At 48.2% G+C, this 22,395-nt stretch overlaps 1 protein-coding gene across 2 annotated transcripts in view; it reads right to left on the bottom strand.

The window, feature by feature from the left end:
* The window catches only part of TECR (trans-2,3-enoyl-CoA reductase), a 41,714-nt gene that overhangs the window by 3,407 nt on the left and 15,912 nt on the right, over positions 1–22,395 (bottom strand). Inside the window, exons 2-10 of one of the 2 annotated variants that reach the window (XM_030197122.1) lie at positions 21,925–21,975; positions 5,627–5,678; positions 5,337–5,381; positions 2,076–2,179; positions 1,869–1,984; positions 1,040–1,145; positions 780–852; positions 527–570; positions 124–181 (exon numbers count right to left, since the gene is read on the bottom strand). In XM_030197122.1, coding sequence (XP_030052982.1) covers positions 124–181; positions 527–570; positions 780–852; positions 1,040–1,145; positions 1,869–1,984; positions 2,076–2,179; positions 5,337–5,381; positions 5,627–5,678; positions 21,925–21,975 — 649 coding nt within the window. Of the gene's footprint in view, positions 1–123; positions 182–526; positions 571–779; positions 853–1,039; positions 1,146–1,868; positions 1,985–2,075; positions 2,180–5,336; positions 5,382–5,626; positions 5,679–21,924; positions 22,329–22,395 lie in introns of those variants that run through there. The other variant, XM_030197121.1, reaches the window with a different exon arrangement.

The following is a 22,395-nucleotide window of genomic DNA, read 5'->3' on the forward strand; positions in this document are numbered from 1 at the left end:
AGTGCAATGGTCCTAATTCTCTTTGATGCAAGGTGAATTCTGAAATATTGTTGCTGGCATATAAAGACCCTTCTTCTAGCCTGCACATTGGGTTAGCCAGGGATGATAACATGGTCAACTCACCAGCTGGACGCAGGTTCCTGAGGGCAATATGAATGGAGAAGTTTCCCAACTGACAGAACTGGAGGGGAAAAGGGGAGGGAAAACAAAGCAACTTTTACACTGATCACTCTACAATCTGCATCCCCCCCAGCAAAGCAAACCTTATTCCCTTCGCCCAGTCTACCAAGCCTTCAACAGGGGGAGCAAGATAACGAAATCCAATTTCCCCCCCCCCCCCCCCAAACAAAAACCTCACATGACCATCAACCCATCTGCATCAAAGACAGAAATGTAAGCACATTCTCTTAATAGCCTGACATTCATTTCAGAATCAGGACCCCAAGGCAAACCTCCTCCTCCTCCTCCAGATAAGTTACACAGCATTAAGAGTTACTGTACTTTGCTTCTCCCTTTCTTTTCTTACCAGGAATATGATAAGTGCCAATCTCACTTGCCGATCTCCATACACTGGAAAAAAAAAAATTGGCAAGATTTACAGCAGTAAAAGGTCAGGATTCAAGGGCTTACGGGAAACAATCACATTGCTAGTTCTACTCCATAAAGGAGATAACCACTGCTCAGAGCGGGTCCTGATCTTTTGCATAGGAAGGATGGAAATTTATACATGGAAAGGGCCCATCCCTACATGTAGTACAGGACTGGAAAACCTCACTTACTTGGTGGTGTGTAGAGCGGGTGGTTGATGTAATACGCCATCCAAGCGGAGAATCCCCAGTAGTAAGTACAATTCTACGAAAGAAAAGGAAACGGGTTTAGGTTATTGCATGCACTTAGAAAGTGAGGTGGCCTCAGGGTCCTGGTTGTACATGTGCTGCATGTGAATTAATTGCAGTGGCAGTCTGTCATCATAAACTGTTAAACTTCAAGCACAAGCCTACAGCCAGCAAGACATGTAGAAAGCACTGGCGTGTCTTACCTTGAATATGTTACGGAGCGGCATGGTGCCGTGGGAGAAACGATGCACAAACAGTGTCTCCAGCAGGCGCTTCACATAGTGGAATGAGTGGCAGATGCATGCTAGGCTGGAAGAGCATCAACAGGGGGAGCTGGTGAGAAAAACAATAACTTGGAAACACGAGTCGGGGGCGGGAATGGAGGGGGCAAAAAGGAGGGGGTAACATATCTAGAACATTTTAAAATAAAACTAGCATACCATGGGTTTAAGTGAACCTACATCAATCCTAATAAATAAATCTCTTCTCATTCATGGGTCACAGGTAAACTCCATCCTGGATTAAAACAAACCCCGCCATTTCTTGCACAGAATAGGAACTGTGTTCATTTATGACATCATAGTAAATATGGATCAATCCAGTTGCTCCCAGAGGCTTCAGGGAAGCAGCCTAAAGACTTTCAAACTTTTTACAGGAATTGATTTGCAACTTATTGTGTGCTTGAGAAATACTACACCTTCCTAGCATCGCTACACCCTTTTGTTCTTCAAACATGGCATAACAATGCAATCTTTTTGATAATCGAGGGGACGCAGACAGTGGAATGGGATGGGTCACTGGGACTACAGCCCAACCAATGTTTTTATTCCACACAGCCTCACCAGAGAGCTTACAGGATGGGGCTAGAGTTTGGTCCCCCCCCCCCCCCTTCTGTGTTCTGCTGTCTCTTGACTATCAAAAACCAGCTACACAAACGAGACAGTCAAACTCTGTCCTATCACAGAGCAGGATTCCCTCTGTCCAAATTTACCTCCCCCCTCATAACACATGCCTCCATGTACAGATACTCACTGCACCACCGAGTGCTTGCTTGAGATGAAGTCGTATTTTGGGCCGTAGATGAATGGAACTCGAAAGTAGAACAGCAAATATATAAGCAAAGGCCCTGCATACTCAGTCAGGAAAACCTGCAAGGAAGGAGGACACACAGACCCTCAGGTACAGCTCTCAAGCAGGGGGCTTTACATTTAAGCATCACTGGTGACCGGATGTGCCTACCGTCACCCAGCTGATCTGAGCTCCCAGATCTCGAAAGTAGAACGTGGCAGTGGTCCCCACTGGTAGATTCTGCAGAATATCCTCATCCTTCAGCGATTTGCCCTCTGGAAGAAGAGGAAAGGAGAAAATGGACTTAGCTGGCTGCCAAATACAATCCGTGTGGTGTAGTCTAGTACTCCAGAAAAACATCCTCAGGTGTGCGTATCAGAATGCTCAGCTATAGGATAAGAAATAGAGGCCTAGCATCCTGTGCAACAGCCATGTCACACAGCCATTCAGGGGCAAGCCATTGGGAACTCTGCAATGTCACACGACAGACGTCTGCTACGCTTTGAGACCATTACACTGATTGATCTGGTCTGCAATTAATTAAAAAAAAATTCATAAATGCTCCTTTGAATTTACATAGTAAGTGACAGCAGATAAAGACCTTACAGTCCATCCAGTCTGACCAACAAGATAAACTCATTTTATATGGTATGTGATACTTTATATGTATACCTGAGTTTGGTTTGTCCTTGCCATTCTCAGGGCACAGATCGTAGAAGTCTGCCCAGCACTCTTCTTGTACTACTAAGTTCTGAAGATAACATCGAAACCCCAGCTTAAAATCGGTCTAGTGCTAAGCCTTCATATGTAGTCACCCTTCATATTCCCTTGGCTACCCTCCACCCCTGGTTCCCCGGATGAGAGGTACAAACAGCAGCACCAGGCACAAGTGTATTCAGAAGTCAGCTAGTGGATGTCATTGTTGAACAATAGCTAGGATGCCCTTCCTCTGGGACCTCAGTGCCTCTTCTGCAGCACGCCCAGCCTAGTTGAAGAAATAAATCTGGATCACCGCAGCTAACAGGTCACTTCAAAAATTTATTTAAAAAAAATAATAATAATCACTCAACGGCACCAAACCCCTGACCACCTGTTAAAGACAGTCTATGCATGGTGCTAGACTGTTCACATGCACTGGCTGTCATCAGCATACAAATCATGAGTCTGATTTTAGCTTTTCTATCTCCCCACCACCATGAAAAGTGGTCGGTGGGGGGGGGGAGAGACATTCTTATCACATCTCGCTTAGACTATTGCAACTTGCTTCTCACAGGTCTCCTACTTAGCCATCTCTGTCCTCTTCAATCTGTTCAAAATTCTGCTGCATGACTAATATTCCGCCAGTGTCGTTATGCTCATATTAGCCCGCTCCTCAAGTCACTTCACTGGCTTCCTATCCGTTTCCGCATACAGTTCAAACTCCTCTTATTGACCTATAAGTGCATTCACTCTGCAGCTCCTCAGTACCTCTCCACTCTCATCTCTCCCTACATTCTTCTCCGGGAACTCGGTTCACTGGGTAAATCTCTCTTATCTGCACCCTTCTCCTCCACCGCTAACTCCAGACTCCGTTCCTTTTATCTTGCTGCACCATATGCCTGGAATAGACTTCCTGAGCTGGTACGTCAAGCTCCACCTCTGGCCGTCTTCAAATCTAACCTAAAAGCACACTTTTTTTATGCTGCTTTTAACTCCTAACCCTTATTCACTTGTTCAGAACCCTTATTTTATCATCCTCACTTTAATATTCCCTTATCTCTTGTTTGTCTGTCCTAATTAGATTGTAAGCTCTGTCGAGCAGGGACTGTCTGCTTCATGTTCAAGTGTACAGCGCTGCACGTCCAGTAGCGCTATAGAAATGATAAGTAGTAGTAGGTAGGGAGGATAAAGTAACACATGAGAATTCTATTCTTTATGGAAGAGAATCCACCCTCCCTATCATTCATCTAGGAGTCTGGCAACATAATGATTAGAGGGAAGGACCTTGGGTTAAAAGTGAAGCTAAGTGCAAAGGCCTTTCTTCTTGTACTGAAATAGTGTAAAATGGATAAGTCACTGCCAGCTGGGAGCTCGGCAGCTCTGGCTACAGTGACCATTACAGAAACTACAAATTTCCAGCATGCAGATGTCCAAAAAAAAAAACAACAACAAGTGTTGGGCCCAACACACGTGAAGCAGCCAACACAGCAACAGCAAAATAAAAATCCAAGGAAGGTGGGGGAGGAATAAACTTACAAAAAGGAAAGAGGCCAGCTAGCGAAACCCTCCAAACTGGAGAGGAGGAGGAGGAGGAGGAGGAGGAGGAGGAGGAGAAGAAGAAGCAGGCTGTGAACCACAGCAATACCACCTGCCGCTCCTTGGGGCATTGGGGAAGCTACTTATCCCTGCACTGCTTCAGGCACAGAGAAATACCGGCTGTACCTGAATATAACTTGCCTTGAACTACCACTGGAAAGACTTAAGCTAAATACTTACAGATAGATTTGGACAGGAGACAAAAAGGGAATGAAAAACAAAAATGGATCTTCTGTATCCTACAGCTGCAGATGCCAAAAAGTTTTAATGGAGCTTTGTAACATCTCTAATGCAAAGTAGCAGGCCATTGGGACATATGATTGTGCGTCTCTGCTGTGGACTCGGGCTGAGGGCACTGCAACTGCATGGTGCATTTCTGAGCTGCCTTGTGATTGCCTCATCCATAAAACAGGAAACACATGTCACAGGGTGTACAGCGGCGACACTCCAGAATACACAAGAGCAATTGTGAAATTAATCTTGAGAGGCCAGTTATAGTACTAGATATTCGATTCAGGCTGCATTAAAAAAGTTCTCTTACCTTTTCTTTCACTTGGTGCACAAACCCCCACTTATGTTTCTAGTGTAGCTGACAGTAATCCCACCACTGCCCCAACCCTGCATGGCACTGCCCCCCTAGACCTCAGTTCACACCAGCTGCCCCCTCATCCATCAGCATCCAGCCTGGCCCAGGAGACGAGAGCAGCATTGGAAAAGGTCAGAGCATTCCCTTTGGATGCCAGGAGAGCAGAGCTCCTGTTTTCTTGTGTATGCTGTTTCAGAGATGCATGCTGCTAGATTCTGTAGGGAATTTTACAAGTGCAAATATTTAGATCACTGGCTTACTATCTGAATTGCGTTTTTTTGCTTAGACAATGCCGTTTGCTAGCTCAGCTGCAGCCAGAATGATTTCATCCAGATCTGGATTCTCCCTTCATAGCTCATCTTTTTGATTCTCCCCCACCCCCCAGTCTCGCTTTCTGACTGTGCCTAAAAAAGGCCATGATGGAGTCACAGGCTCCCTGTACCCTCCCCCCCTCCAGTAACAAAGCTGTATCCTCTAGGAGGATCAGTACCAATAGCATCTCTGCTCAGCAGCAGTTACACAACGCCCACATCCACGGAGACAACGCTTACTTGGATCGAGCCGCAGAGACTGCCGGGCTGCGTACCACTGGGGATCTGCAATAAGAATGAGACAGGCATGAGCGTCTGTATTCTCTCGGCAGACCAGTGGTTCCTAACCTATCCTCGTGACTTCATACCCAGGTTATCTACAATGATTATACACGAGATAAAATGAGCATGGAGGCAAAACTTTATATTCAATATGACTATTATAAAAACTTATCTAGCTGAATAGAGTTTTAAAACTGCTTTTATTAGAACAGCTACATACAGACAATACGTTCAATTCTGGTACCTACGAGATTTATTAAACAGATTCTTGATCTCTGCGATTGTTGCATTAGGCTCCACCTGTCAGAGAAAGAAAAACACTTAAAACCAAGAGAGTGATTCACTGTATCTTCTTCCCCACAAAAGGACCCTCTCTATTAAAGGAAACTAGCTCACAAAATTAATGACCCAGTGACACAAAATGCATAAACCTTTGCTTGTCATAGAAAGAACAGACATCCATGAAATTATGGCTGTGGAGTTGTACACCAAACCTTCAACTCCTGATATAGGGTATGATACATACCTGTAGCAGTTGTTCTCCGAGGACAGCAGGCTGATTGTTCTCACGACTGGGTTGACGTCCGCGGCAGCCCCCACCAACCGGAAAAAGCTTCGCGGGACGGTCGGCACGCAGGGCACGCCCACCGCGCATGCGCGGCCGTCTTCCCGCCCGTGCGCGACCGCTCCCGCCAGTTGAATGACAAGCAATAAAGTATGAAACACAACTCCAAAGGGGAGGAGGGAGGGAAGGTGAGAACAATCAGCCTGCTGTCCTCGGAGAACAACTGCTACAGGTATGTATCATACCCTTTCTCCGAGGACAAGCAGGCTGCTTGTTCTCACGACTGGGGTATCCCTAGCTCTCAGGCTCACTCAAAACAATAACCCAGGTCAATTGAACCTCGCAACGGCGAGGGTACAACAGAAATTGACCTACGAAGAACAACTAACTGAGAGTGCAGCCTGACCAGAATAAATTCGGGTCCTGGAGGGTGGAGTTGGATTTACACCCCAAACAGATTCTGCAGCACCGACTGCCCGAACCGACTGTCGCGTCGGGTATCCTGCTGGAGGCAGTAATGAGATGTGAATGTGTGGACAGATGACCACGTCGCAGCCTTGCAAATCTCTTCAATAGTGGCTGACTTCAAGTGGGCCACTGACGCTGCCATGGCTCTGACACTATGAGCCGTGACATGACCCTCAAGAGTCAGCCCAGCCTGGGCGTAAGTGAAGGAAATGCAATCTGCTAGCCAATTAGAGATGGTGCGTTTCCCGACAGCGACCCCTAGCCTGTTAGGGTCGAAAGAAATAAACAATTGGGCGGACTGTCTGTGGGGCTGTGTCCGCTCCAAGTAGAAGGCCAATGCTCTCTTGCAGTCCAATGTGTGCAACTGACGTTCAGCAGGGCGGGTATGCGGCCTGGGGAAGAATGTTGGCAAGACAATTGACTGGTTAAGATGGAACTCCGACACCACCTTCGGCAGGAACTTTGGGTGAGTGCGGAGCACTACTCTGTTGTGATGAAATTTGGTATATGGAGCATGAGCTACTAGGGCTTGAAGCTCACTGACCCTACGAGCTGAAGTAACTGCCACCAGGAAAATGACCTTCCAGGTCAAGTACTTCAGATGGCAGGTATTCAGTGGCTCAAAAGGAGGTTTCATCAGCTGGGTGAGGACGACGTTGAGATCCCATGACACAGTAGGAGGCTTGATAGGGGGCTTTGACAAAAGCAAGCCTCTCATGAATCGAACGACTAAAGGCTCTCCAGAGATGGCTTTACCTTCCACACGATAATGGTAAGCACTAATCGCACTAAGGTGATTCCTTACTGAGTTGGTCTTGAGGCCAGACTCTGATAAGTGCAGAAGGTATTCAAGCAGGTTCTGTGCAGGGCAAGAACGAGGTTCTAGGGCCATGCTCTCACACCACACGACAAACCTCCTCCACTTGAAAAAGTAACTCTTTTTAGTGGAATCCTTCCTAGAGGCAAGCAAGACCCGGGAGACACCCTCAGACAGACCCAACGCAGTGAAGTCTACGCCCTCAACATCCAGGCCGTGAGAGCCAGAGACTGAAGGTTGGGGTGCAGCAACGCTCCGTCGTTCTGCGAAATGAGAGTCGGAAAACACTCCAATCTCCACGGTTCTTCGGAGGACAACTCCAGAAGAAGAGGGAACCAGATCTGACGGGGCCAAAAGGGCGCTATCAGAATCATGGTGCCGCGGTCTTGCTTGAGCTTCAGTAAGGTCTTCCCCACCAAAGGTATGGGAGGATAAGCATACAGGAGGCCGGTCCCCCAATGGAGGAGAAAGGCATCCGACGCTAGCCTGCCGTGTGCCTGAAGTCTGGAACAGAACAGAGGCAGCTTGTGGTTGGTCTGAGAGGCGAAAAGGTCCACCGAGGGGGTGCCCCACGCTCGGAAGATCTTGCGTACCACTCTGGCATGGAGCGACCACTCGTGCGGTTGCATGACTCTGCTCAGTCTGTCGGCCAGACTGTTGTTTACGCCTGCCAGGTATGTGGCTTGGAGGAGCATGCCGAACCGACACGCCCAACGCCACATCCCGACGGCCTCCTGGCACAGGGGGCGAGATCCGGTGCCCCCCTGCTTGTTGACGTAATACATTGCAACCTGATTGTCTGTCCGAATTTGGATAATTTGACAGGACAGCCGATCTCTGAAAGCCTTCAGTGCGTTCCAGATCGCTCGGAGCTCCAGGAGGTTGATCTGCAGATCCTTTTCCTGGAGGGACCACAGACCCTGAGTGTGGAGCCCATCGACATGGGCTCCCCACCCCAGGCGAGATGCATCCGTCGTCAGCACTTTCGTGGGCTGCGGAACTTGGAATGGACGTCCCAGGGTCAAATTGGTCCGGATGGTCCACCAGAGCAGTGAAGTGCGACAACTGGTGGAGAGGCGGATGACATCTTCTAGATTCCCGGTGGCTTGGAACCACTGGGAAGCTAGGGTCCATTGAGCAGATCTCATGTGAAGACGAGCCATGGGAGTCACATGAACTGTGGAGGCCATATGACCCAGAAGTCTCAACATCTGCCGAGCTGTGATCTGCTGAGACGCTCTGGTCTGCGAAGCCAGGGCCAAGAGATTGGTGGCCCTCGCTTCGGGAAGGTAGGCCTGAGCCGTCTGGGAATTCAGCAGCGCTCCTATGAATTCCAGAGACTGAGTTGGCTGGAGATGGGACTTTGGGTAATTTATCACAAACCCCAGCAGCTCCAGAAGTTGAATAGTGCACTGCATGGACCGGAGGGCTCCTGCCTCCGAGGTGTTCTTGACCAGCCAATCGTCGAGATATGGGAACACGTGCACTCCCAGCTTGCGTAGGTAGGCCGCTACCACCACGAGGCACTTTGTAAACACTCGTGGGGCAGAGGCGAGCCCAAAGGGCAGCACACAATACTGAAAGTGCCGTGCGCCCAGGCGGAATCTGAGATACTGTCTGTGAGCTGGCAGTATCGGGATGTGAGTGTATGCGTCCTTTAAATCCAGGGAACATAGCCAATCGTTTTTCTGAATCATTGGCAGAAGGGTGCCCAAGGAAAGCATCCTGAACTTTTCTTTGACCAGGAATTTGTTCAGGCCTCTCAGGTCTAGGATGGGACGCATCCCCCCTGTTTTCTTTTCCACAAGGAAGTACCTGGAATAGAATCCCTGCCCTTCCTGCCCGGGTGGTACGGGCTCGACCGCATTGGCGCTGAGAAGGGCGGAGAGTTCCTCTGCAAGTACCTGCTTGTGATGGGAGCTGAAAGACTGAGCTCCTGGAGGACAATTTGGAGGCAGGGAGGCCAAATTCAGGGCGTATCCGCACCGCACTATTTGGAGAACCCACTGGTCGGAGGTTATGAGAGGCCACCTTTGGTGAAAAAATTTTAACCTCCCTCCGACCGGCAGATCGTCCGGTACGGACACTTGTAGGGCGGCTATGTTCCCGTGGATCCAGTCAAAAGCCCGTCCCCGGCTTTTGCTGTGGAGGCGCAGGGGGCTGCTTAGGCGCACGCTGTTGACGAGAACGAGCGCGCTGGGGCTGTCCCTGTGCCTGACGAGGCCTTCGGGCCGGCTGGTTGTACCTACGCTTTGCAAAAGAATAGGGTGCAGCCTGCCGTGCCCGGGAAAAACGCCCACCCGTGGGGGCGGGTGCTGAAGGCGCCCGGTGGGAGAGCTTGTCGAGAGCGGTTTCCCGCTGATGCAGTTGGTCCACCATCTGCTCGACCTTCTCACCGAAATGTTATCCCCCCGGCAAGGGACGTCGGCCAGTCTCTGCTGGGTGCGGTTGTCCAGGTCAGAGGCACGCAGCCATGAGAGCCTGCGCATCACTATACCTTGGGCCGCAGCACGAGATGCCACGTCACAGGTGTCAAAAATCCCCCTGGACAGGAACTTTCTGCACGCCTTCAGCTGCCTGACCACCTCCTGATAAGGCCTGGACTGCTCCGGCGGGAGCTTATCGACCAGGTCCGCCAGCTGTTGCACATTGGTCCGCATGTGGATGCTCATATAGAGCAGGTACGATTGGATGCGGGTCACGAGCATGGAGGACTGGTAGGCCTTCCTCCCAAATGAGTCCAGAGTGCGAGACTCCCGCCCCGGGGGCGCCGAGGCGGTATCCCTCGAACTCCGTGCCCTCTTGAGAGCAGAATCCACGACCGCTGAGTCATGGGGCAACTGGGGCCGCATGAGCTCTGGGTCAGAGTGGATCCTGTACTGGGACTCTGCTTTCTTGGGAATGGTGGGATTAGTTAATGGTCGCACCCAGTTCCGGAGCAGCGTCTCCTTCAGGACATTGTGCAGCGGTACCGTGGAGGACTCTCTAGGTGGTGATGGATAGTCGAGGACCTCGAGCATCTCGGCCCTCGGCTCTTCCACAGAGACCACGGGAAAGGGAATGCTTATAGACATATCCCGCACAAAGGAGGCAAAGGAGAGACTCTCAGGAGGTGAGAGCTTCCTCTCCGGTGACGGCGTGGGGTCCGAGGGAAGGCCCGTAGACTCCTCTGAGGAGAAATATCTCGGGTCCTCCTCTTCCCCCCACGAGTCCTCATCCTCGGTATCGGACATTAGCTCATGTAGCTGAGTCCGGTACCGGGCCCGGCTCGACGTCGAGGCACCGAGGCCTCGGTGTCGTCGAGCGGTGGACTCCCGCGCCGGCGGGGACGGAGCTCCCTCCATCGACGTCGACGGGGACTCCACCTGCGTGGCTGTCGAGACCGGCACCGCAAGCGGCGGCGGTGTCGACTGCCCCGGCGCCGGGCTAGAGCTCGCCGGCGCCACAGTCATCGGCGCCGAGGGCGCAAGCACCCCCGGCGCCGGCACAGCCTGGCGCATCAGCCCTTCCAGGAGCCCCGGAAGGATGGCTCTGAGGCACTCGTCCAGGCCCGCTGCCGAGAAAGGCGGTGGGGCCGGCAAGGGTGTCGGTGCCAGAAGCTGCTGGGGGCCAGGAGACGGCACCGAGGTGCCGGAACCCCGACGCGTCGGTACCTCCACCACCGACGGAGATCTCTCCTCTCTGTGATGACGCTTCGGCGTCGACACCTCCTCAGGCACCGAGGGCTCCCGGTGACGGCGCTTCTTGTCCTTCTTCCGGTGCACGTCACCGGTGCCGGAGGGCATGGAGGAGGAGGAGGTCGATCCCCCTCGGTCTCGAGGTACCGGGTCCGACAGGGTTCGGTCCCGTGGCTCACGAGTTGAGGGAGTGACCGGGGCCGACTGCCCACGCGGTCTCTCTACCCCACTCTCGCCGGCGGACCGGCGGGCCGACGGGACCTGTTCTCCTGGGGTCGCTGCCATCGGTGCCGATGTCTCGGGCATCGATACCGGTACCGAAGAACCGGCCTTCGATACCGATGCCGTCGAGGTCGACGTCGAGGGGCCGGCGCAAGTTCCAAAAAGACGGTCCCGCAGAACTTGCCTCGCAACCTGAGTCCGTTTCCGGAGACCGAGACACAAAGCACACGACTTGAGATTGTGCTCCGGCCCGAGGCACTGGAGGCACCAAGCGTGGGTGTCGGTCTGCGAGATCGGCCGGCCGCAGCGACCACACTTTTTAAATCCACTCGGGACCTTCGAGGACATCGACGGAAAAATCGCGTCGGCGAAGTCAAAGTCGGCAATGGTGGCTAAAATCACACCACGAAAATTGAAACCGACCGAGCGGCCACTAGGCCGCAACGAGGCGTCCCCGCTAGAAAGCGAGGGAAAAAGGAGGAGCGCGTGCTCCACACGCGCAAAATTCTTTTTTTTTTTTTTTTTTGGATAACAAACGAAACTGAAAGAAGAAGAGGCCAAAAGGGCCAAGAGCGACGACCCGCGTAAACGCGGTCGAAAATTCCGGCGGCTGAAACGAGAGAGTTGCAAAAACACGACTCTCTCAGTCGCGGGAAAAAAGTAACTGGCGGGAGCGGTCGCGCACGGGCGGGAAGACGGCCGCGCATGCGCGGTGGGCGTGCCCTGCGTGCCGACCGTCCCGCGAAGCTTTTTCCGGTTGGTGGGGGCTGCCGCGGACGTCAACCCAGTCGTGAGAACAAGCAGCCTGCTTGTCCTCGGAGAATAGGCTTTACATTTTTCTTTTGTTCTGGTTTAATGTCAGTATTATATGGGATCTATAGTATATTTATTAATACTGATCTTTCTCCCATTTAACAATAATATAATAAAGTCTGTCCAATTACCCCCACAGATACACCATATAACAGGCTGGGCCCAGTAGCTGCAGATGCATTCAGTCCCCACTGGGAAGATGGAGTTTGCTATGGTGGCTAATCAAGCCCTAGCCTGCGCAATACAATCTGTCAGGAAGGATTTGAAGGTGTGAAAAGATGTGTGAGACACCAGCCAAAGGCAACAGGCCAGGGAGGGGGCAGGGAGATGGGGTGCACAATGCAGAGACCTATATCTAGCTTTTTCCATTACACAGCATGTCATCTGCTTCATCTGTACTACAAGAATTAGAAACCTTGAAGGCTGGACAAATGCCAACTGTCAGTTAAAATAAAATGACATTTTAATGCCTTCTGATGCCTCTGGTACCTGGCCTATCTCCCCCTTCCCCACTGATCCTTTTCCTGGGGTCCATCTGCCATAGCAGGGCAGCTCAGGATCTAGAGGGCGAGTGGGTACTGCTCCCACCTCCCTTATGTGTGTGCAGAGTTTGTTTTAGGGAGAGGGGGTGGTACACTAGGGATTTTTGGGGGACCGTGTTGGGGAGGAGGGATGGGGAACCGGGAGTTCAGCTGGCTTTTTCAATCCTCAACAGTGCGTGAGCCAATCCCCCCTCATGTACTGACAGGAAGGGAGGATGTTTGCAGTGCATACCTTGACAAAGCAGTATTTTGCATACTATTTGCTTACTGCATTGAGCAGCTAAAATTGTGCATTACCTTTGTGTTAGGAAGCAGTGGCCAGTGCGTAGCTCTTGCTCTCCCCAGACCTTTGGGCATGGTCCCTTCTGCTCACTGAAGTTTCATTCCATATCTAATGTCACTAATACTGCTTCCAGGTTTAAAGGTTCTCTGGTGTTATGCTGAGCTGCCTCTGCAGAAAAGGATCTGTAGGCAGACAGCACTGGCAATTACAGCAGGGGGTAAAATTCATCACTGCACCCACCCAGAGCCGCCAAGAGACACAGCCAGGCCTGAGGTACAACCAGACTGCCGCAAGCTGCCACCCCCACTTGCAACGCCGCTTCCACCCGCCCCCTTACCTTTCTGTCCTTGCCTCCAAGGGGGGGCCTGGGCTCAAGGTTCGGCAAGCTGCTTCCTGCGTACCTGCTCCCACTGTCTGTGCCAGCAGTCAGGACCCAGATGATGGAGAAATTAGATCTTACCTGCTAATTTGCTTTCCTTTAGTCCCTCCGGACCGGACCAGGATTGGACTGATGGGTTGTGCTCGCCTACCAGCAGGTGGAGACTGAGAAAAAACTCTGACTCTAGAGAGCCAATAGGAGCCCTGGCCATGTGACCTTAGCCTCAGTATTTGAATAACAAAGCAGGAAAGAAAGAAAGACCTTCTGTGCCGTATGGAATCCTAGCAGCCACAAAGCACTCGGCAATGCCAAGTATCAGAGCTCACCAGCAACTCTCACCAGAGAAGTGGTATGGCCCGATATGTATTACAGCTCACCAGCAACTCTCACTAGAGAAGTGGTATGGCTCACTTGTACTATAGCTCACCAGCAACTCTCACCAGAGAAGCGATATGGCTCACTTGTACTATAGCTCACCAGCAACTCTCACCAGAGAAGCGATATGGCTCACATGTAATATAGCTCACCAGCAACTCTCACCAGAGAAGTGGTATGGCCCACTTAAGATTTTATATATATTCCATCAACTGAGCTTACCAGCAACTCTCACCAGAAAAGTGGTAAATCATATTTAAGGTTTTATAGATATTCCAGCAACTGAGCTCAGCCACAACTCTCACCAGAGAAGTGGTATGGCGTATTTAAGGTTTTATAGATAGATTCCAGCAATTGAGCTCACCAGCAACCACCAGAGAAGTGGTATAGACCACGTAAAGTTCTGTATATATATAGTATTGTTCCACGAATCGTAAAGGAATGAATACACTTCCTACTTAATAAAAGAAGCTAAAGAGTAGAGAGAACATGGGAGGGGCCTGGTCCGGTCCGGAGGGACTAAAGGAAAGCAAATTAGCAGGTAAGATCTAATTTCTCCTTCCTTAGCGTCCCTCCGGACCGGACCAGGATTGGACTGATGGGAAGTACCAAAGCAGTAATCTGAAGGGAGGGACCCTATGAAAACTGCAGAGAAATGTTCATGCTGCATAGGCCACCTGGCGACAACTAACATGTAGTGTGTCCCAATGAGCAAAATAAAATGAAACTAGGACTAAGTTGCCAACTTACCAATGTGCACCGAGAGCACCAAAAATTGCCGTAGTAAGAATAGAGCCCGCTTCTGAAGTTGTGGAATATGTTGTAATACGCTGTGGAACTGCCCTCTCAGCGAGAAGAGAAATAGACATTCTCATTTCCTTGATCCTTCGCGATATAGCGGGTTAGAAACAATGAAAAACTTTTACGCCTACTGGCTAGAAGGACAAAACCAATAAGAAAAAACCGATTGGGAAAGGTGAAAACTTTAAACTACAGCAGACCGAAAAGAAGTTACCAACCGTAGAAGTATTCCACACATAGATCTACTTGCTGCAATGGCTACTGGGAAACACTGCTTGAAGAGGAAAACTTTATAGAAAAAGTTATGGCTACTAGAAAACAGAACTTTAAGAGTCTGTTCACCTAGTTCACCTAGCTGGTGGACGAAGCGGGAGGTACAGGTGCAGGACTCCTTTAAGAAACCGCTTTGACAGTGGATGCTGCATAAGCGTGCGGTTGTCAACAGTATCATGCATCACTGATAGAGCTGCCAAATGAATTCTAATGGATGAGTAAGACAGACAAGATTTCGCAAGATGCAGAAGATATTCCAAAACATGCAAAATGGATACTGTTTGTGGAATGAAGTGGCGAGAGGAGTACCACAGAGTGAACCGTCGCCACTTTGATTCATAGGACTTTAATGTAGATTTCTGTCTGGAAGCAATTAAAACTTGAAGTACTTCCTGCGAAAATATCAAAGATGTTGCAAACCCAGTAACCACGCCATAAGTTTGAGTGACTGGGGGTCCGGATGTAGAAGGGTGCCTTGGTTCTGCGTAAACACCTAGTGAGATGATGGAAGAAACGCATAAAGAAGGCTGAAAAACCCCTGCTGGACGTTGGCATCTGTCCCTGTCTCCGTCAAGACTGTTGCTGAACGGAAGAAGCAAGAAATGTTCATGAGCCTGAAGGCAAAAAGAGATAGCCCTGAAGTGTCGCAGTGAGGAAGTAAGGCTGAAAAAATGAGAGTCCATTCACCTAAAAGCAGGGTGACACAACTAAGAAAAAATGAGTACAAACTCAAGAGTATACTCTTAACTCCTCCTTGGCGGATAACATAACCCATTGCCATGGCAAGGACCAACATAGCTCTCTCCGCCTTGTTTGTCAGTAGGGAAAACAAAATTCACCCGAAGGTAAAACGAATTGCTGAGGTCCCCCAGAAAAAAAATATATACAAACAAGCTTCTGCCAAAAAGTGTACTGCACGAAGCATCCCAATGACAGAACTAAGGTTCTTGAGATAACTAGATGACACTTAAATAGTGCGATTGATGACCCTGAGATTCGCAATAGGATGAAGGAAAATTCCTTCTTGGGCATTAGAAAGTAAAATTGCATTCTGCAGAATAGAGCGAGGAAATGGCCGAAGGCCCAAGGTCACCAAGAAAAATATAAACTGGGGTGTTTGCAGAGGAGACAAAAGACTGTGCGCCAACCTGACTAAACAAAGAGAAAATCAGAGATATCTGATGAGAGATCAAATAAAAGGCCTGGCTACAATCACCACCCAACCTAGAGACTGTAAGAAATGCAACACCCGGTGCGTGACCTGAGAACTCTGCTGATAAGACTTTCTCCAATTAGGCAGTCGTCTAGGTAAGAATGAAATGACCCTAAGAGCGCAATGAACATCCTCTTAGATCTATAAAAGAACGGAAGAGAGAGTACTGCTGAAAATGACCGGTTAATGCATAAGCAAAAAACTAGCCATTCTCTGGATCCTGAGGAGAAGAGGAAGGGTGACCAAGGACACCAGTTAAATAGGGCTACAAACTCCAACCCTATCTCTATGGCGTTCCATAGTTGGGTAAGTTCTGAATATAGAAAGTTCTGAATATAGGAGTCCACCAGCTATGGTAGTACGCTCCGGACAGAAAAAAATTGTCCCAGTATGAACGTCTGATTCACCGGCCTGTAATTTCTTGGATCTCCCTAATCCACATACCACTAATCCACGTACCACGGTCATGCGTCCTCCCTCACTGAGATGTAGATTGTAAGCTCCTTTGAGCAGGGAACGTCCTTCTTTGTTAATTTGTACAGCGCTGCGTAACCCTAGTAGCGCTCTAGAAATGTTAAGTAGTAGTAGTAGTACCAGACTCACACCCAATAGATATGAATGTTGAGCTTGTTTCAGGTTAAAACACCGAACCTAGGCCCAGGGTCCCCGGTGTTCCTAGTGGTGAACAGCCATGGCAAATATTGTATGCGTTAGTTTGCAGAATTACTGCAAAGCCTTGCTTTTGGAGCAGAGATTTCTGTTCGATACTCTCGTGAGAGGTTTTTTTTTTTTTTTTTCTTTTCTTTAATGCTGTTCTGGCTGTAGAAAGGTGGACATTTGAGCTTCCCCAGAATGGCAAAACTTATGTACCTATGCCCATTAGATATGAATGCTGGACTTGATGGACTTTAGGCCTTACCCAGCATAACCATACTTATGTACCTATGGTATAAATACACAGGAAGTGAGTGAATCCCCTTCCAATTGAAAGAACACTCTGGAGTGAAGGCGCATAGAATGAAAATGAAAAAGGACAAACTTGGAAATTACCTGTAACGAAAAAAGTGAAGTTGTGCCACAGCCACTTGGTGAAGGCAGTGTAGACAAGACTGTATCTGAATTCAAGAAAGCTTGATATAACATCAGGTCTCTAAGGAAGAGGAAGAGATAGCAGATGGTATGTATAGGCATACTGGACCAAACCAGGATGTTTATAATCTGCCAATGCTGAACTGATAGAGTAGAGACAAACACGAGTAGATGGTTTGAGGACCGTCCACTATCTTTAAGTGAAAGGATGACTTTATTCTCTAAGTGACCATATGTCCTGTAAAAACCAGAAGAAAGCTAAAATGAAAAATGAGAGGCTTCAAGGCAGTTGGAAAAGAAGGGAAGACATGAATAAAGCATGCCTGCTAAGGCAGCTGAGTGATTGGTTGCTTGGTAGACAGGACTGTCCCTCAGAGAATATGAAAGAGCTGATATATCCCCATGGCATCTGAACAATATACTGTATGCCTCTAGAGAAGGCTTCTTAAAGTCGGAAAAAGAAAACACTGTATAACACTACAGCCAATGAGAGTGTCTGTTAAGTTCTTAAAACACTATATAACATCATAGGCATGGAGTAAAATGCTTGAAAGGAACTAATATATTATGGTCAGAATTGCAAAGTACCAATCAATTGACTCTTAGACAATGTAGTCCTATTCACCAGGGAATGAGAAAGACAGAAATTTACTCTATGCCTATAGAGAAAGTTTCTAAAGTTCTTAAAACACTGTATAATACTACAGCTATTGAGGAAAATGCTTGAAATGAATTATGATATTATGATAAGATGTAGATTTTCCACCAGGCAATGAAAAATGACTGAGCACCAGAAAAAACTAGTGTTAACAGCCCCGTGATACATAGAAATTTAAAAGAAGAAAAGCTTGTTATATATTCATATATGAAAGGAGCCCCCTTTCAACCAAATATTGCCTGCTGATGTGAAGAGCATTTTAGAATACGCCGTTCAGCACATACAAAAGTATACACATCTTGGAGCCGAACTGCTCTATGAACTGCAGCCTTACCTTCAGCAGAGAGATCCCCGACTGATAAGATGGAGGGAGAAACAAAATGGCCGCCGTTCGCTCCACTGGCCCTGTGGCGATCGTCGACAGCGCGCCCGACACCTCCGAACAAGCGGAGCCCAGCGGAACGGCGAAGAAACAACAGCCGGCGAAAAAGGCCCCGAAAAAACTGGAGGCAGCACCGGACCCGAAGAAACCTTGAAGGGAGAGCAAAATTTACACGTTCCGGCTGCGTGAACTGCGCGACGCTGACCGACAGCAGCTGTTTGAACTTTTAAGCCATATCGGAAAAAACAGGTGGCCGCGCTTACGCGGTTCGCACATTTTTCTTTTTTTTTTTTTTCATTTGTTTAAACTGCCGCCGCCAAAACGCAAGAAAATGGAGGAAATTAAATCTGACGAGAAAAATCGCTGTTTAAAGTCACAGATACTGAATTATTTTCTTCTGTTTTTTTTTTTTTTTTTTTTTATAACCCCTCAATCATAATAAAACACTGGAGCTGCCTGCTCGTTAGAAGTCTGGGGAAAGAAAGGCTGCTTCTTTGAATTTCCTTTTATTTGATTTAATTCTTTTAAAGCAGCTACCTGTTAAAAGTGGCTGCCTCTCCCAAAGACGGTACACCTTTCCAGAGAAAGGGACGGCCCTTCCCTGCTAAGCCAGGGAGATGGGGAGGAAGGGGGGTGGACTCGAGACACCCGAGTTTAACACCCCCGAGGCTGTCAAAGAAAGAAGAGAAAGGAAACCCTGTCAAGCCTCTAAATAAGATTCCAGGCACAGAAGAATTATCACAAATATCTGTAATATCTAAAGAGAAAAGGAGAGAGACTAATGGGCTCACTTCCTACCTGCTGGGAGACTGAGAAAATACTGGGGCTAAGGTCACATGGCCAGGGCTCCTATTGGCTCTCTAGAGTCAGAGTTTTTTCTCAGTCTCCACCTGCTGGTAGGCGAGCACAACCCATCAGTCCAATCCTGGTCCGGTCCGGAGGGACGCTAAGGAATATGATATTGCACTAATGCAATCATACGGGTCCTGGGCGGCACGCAAGAGCAGGGGAGGACACACCCGGAAGCAGGCTGCAAGAAGAAGCTTGCCAGCACTGAGCTTGGGGAATTTTGCCCTCCCCCCCCCCCTTGGCGGTCCTGCACCCACCCAAACACAGAAGGGACGTGTCCAGAGGACGGATATGATGGACCAGGGGCTCTCAGCCGAGTCCTTTGGACTCACCAAGCCAGCCAAGTTTTCAGGATATCCATGATGATTATGCATGAGAGAAATTTGCATGCATTGCTATCACTATAGGAAGAGTAACCTCAGAAAATATTTCTTTCCAGAAACAGTCAAGAATGCATGGAATGATCTCTTGGGGAGATTATGGAAGCAAAATAGTAATGGAATTCAGGAGATGAAAGCAAAAAGTTTTGGTTGCATCTGTGGGATATATTACAAGAAGGGAAGATGAAATGGACTTTGCTCTAGTTATTTGCTGTCAGTCTATGCAAACTCCAAACTGGACATGGGGCAAGTGTTGCTGCAGAGACAGTGCACACAGCTCCTGAGCGATGAAGGTTTCTGCCATCGCTTAATATCTACACCTGGTGGCCAGACCCGAGGGCCACACTGGCTGGGTTCTGGAGGGTAGTTCAGTTGTAGTCTCTAGCCAAGGACAGTCCCTGTCGTAGCTAGGCTAAATTGAAAGAGGGAAAATCATGAAGGCAGGTTCAGGGCAAAGGCTGGCTCCAACTGAGCCAAAAACACCAAGCAGGAGGGAAAATGCTAGACCCAAGAAACAAAACAAAAAAACCCCCAAACAATCCTTTTCCCAAGCATGCATAAAGTATACAAAAAACTGGTGAAGAGAGAGAAAACAGGAAAGGTGGAGACAAAAGGCAGTGCATCATATGGGGTGTAGAGTGATATTCTCGAGTTGGTGAGCCCTAGTCTGTCATTATAGATATTGGAAGGAAATAGAAACACTTCACTGGACTAAAACATGTGCAGTGAATGTCCACGTTAATTCCAGAACTTGCAGCCCTTGCTAAAACCCCAGTGTGAAGCCGAGTGTCAATTTAAGGTAAGTCAGCTCCACTGAAATTGTTGTTCATTTCCAACTCACAGATGCTAAGTTAGAGAAGGGTCAATGGCCCTAAAGCCTTACCTTTAGGTTCAAGAACAATTAATCCAGTTGAGAATTTAAAAAAAGAAGAATTGAAGACATGTTTAAGCAAGCATTTGGAGCTGCCAATGAATGTTTTATATTGATCAGATTTGATGCTTATATGGTTTTGGTTGTGTTTATTGTATTTTAAGTTAGACACTGCCAAGGATTACAGATTGTGCAGTGTATACATTTTGTAAATAAGTTATTAACACAAGTAGTCTACTTGGCATCACTACATACCACAGTAGTACAATGTGGCCTCAGATGTTTGAAGTGTGGTCCTTTCTGTAAAAAGCATACCATTTCTTACAGAAAACAGCCCATACAACCTGTTAATCTGCGCTTAGGAACTGCTAACAAGGTAGAACAAACAGGTGCTTGTTGTGGTGTCTGTGGGTTAGAGGAGGTTGGTTAAGGGTCACTGTCTTACTGTTGGGAAAACCCTGGGTGCTATGCCTGTAGTCTAGAACGGAAGGGTGAGAAATTAATTTACAGGGCTGGATAGGGTGGGTATTATTTACATAAAATGGAATTTTAGTTAAAAAAAAAAAAAAAAAAAAGGTGTGTTCCCAATACACATGCTTAGCAGGATGTCAGTGACACTCATGCTGCAACGCAAAGCTGAACATGCCACAGGAAAATGCCAGAAAGTATGTGCTCCAAGCAGATATTAGAACTAGCTATGGCTAGGTAGGGCAGACCACAAAAGGATGAAGAAGCCATGGGCCACCACGATGGAACCCGATACCTGACAGCAGACGAGCGGAGTGGGAATCACTCCCACTGTAGTGGACGCTGTTGCTAGTATTCTTTTCTGGATCCTACAGGCCTCTTGTACACCAAGCCACCCAGCTCCCAAAGGATACTAAGCTGCTCCTGGATACTGGGCTGGATGGACCACTGGTCTGACCCAGTATGGCTATTCTTATAATACACCCCACCCTCCCCCCTCAACTGTGTTCTGGTATCTGCAATGCTGCAGCTGAAAGCAAGCCTACCGATCCAACAATCACAAACACAAGCTCAGGTCTGACTGCGGGATTCTAATTTTATTTTTTTTTAATCTGGCTGTGGCAACTGTCTGCACAGACCTCAAAATAAACTGTGTGGTTTTCAGAGATGGAGTCCTTCCAAAACTAACTCCCCACCATCCATCCAACTGTGAAGCCCCCTTATGACTTTTTTTTTTTTTTTTTTTTTTTTTTTAAACAACTGAACAGTACATCAAAATCAAATTGTAGACTGTTCCATGCATCTGCCAGGGGGGTGGAGGAAGCAGAAGTGTTTGTCAGGTTCTCTTTCAAAATGAAATACATCAACATCTTTATGCAGCCCCAGTGCATTATCTTACTAAACCAATAAGCGATTCCGAATACGTAAAACCCAGTTCTTCCACCCTCCACAAGAATCTCTCATCACAGTCCTGTCTGTGCCTGTCCTGTTATATTCAATATGCTTAGGGTGTCTGTTCTTAGGTCATTATAAATTGTGAATGTAGGTGTTTATTTTTCAGCTAATCAGGGGTTCTTTGAAGGCATTAAAACAAAATTCCTGTGGAATCAACCATGCATATTTATATCACACAGTTGTCGGAAAAAGTGAGCTTTTTCTGCTGTGCATCCAATAAATACCTATGTCAAACAAAACAGACATTAAAATTAAATTATTCTTGCACTGGAAGGCATTTTATCTGTGTTCATCAACTGAAATCTAAAATCAGAAGCCCTATATCCACCTCACCGTGCTCAACTCCTTATCCAGCAGAGGACTTCCACATCTACTGCCATCCACAATGCTTCAAAAACGGCTCTGGGTGCAGCCAGTTAACGCTCGTACAGGGGTGGGATGGGGGCAATGCAAAGCCAGTGCCTTACCTTATCCAGAAAGCAGAGTTTCTCCCGGGTCTTGGCATCCAGAATCTCCACCTCGAAAAAAACAACAGCCTTTTTAGTTTTCTTAGGTAGTTTGACAGGAGTCCATTTCGGGGCAGCCCCATTGGTATTCTTCTTGCCTGGCTGGTTTGTCTCACTTGCCACCATATTTATATCCATGATTTTTTTTTTTTTGCTTTTTTTAAGGGTTTTGGACCTCTCCCTTTCTTTGAGTGCTCTCTTCAGCTACTTTCAGAATAGATCCTCTCCCTCCCGAAGCTGTGTTTGCAGATTTGGATAGGAAAGAAAAAACCCTGCTAGAGGACTCGGTGGTTGGAGTGAGCCCCAATATGTTTGAAAGGAGCTAGAGGACCAGCACCCCTCCGGGATAAACAGATCTTGCCGTGGCATGGAGGGGAGGTGGTTGCTGAGCTCTGTGCACTGGACAAGTTTTGCTCCGAGGTGTAACCTGAT

The sequence above is a fragment of the Microcaecilia unicolor genome, chromosome 3 (genome assembly GCF_901765095.1).
Source record: "Microcaecilia unicolor chromosome 3, aMicUni1.1, whole genome shotgun sequence".
Taxonomy (NCBI): domain Eukaryota; kingdom Metazoa; phylum Chordata; class Amphibia; order Gymnophiona; family Siphonopidae; genus Microcaecilia; species Microcaecilia unicolor.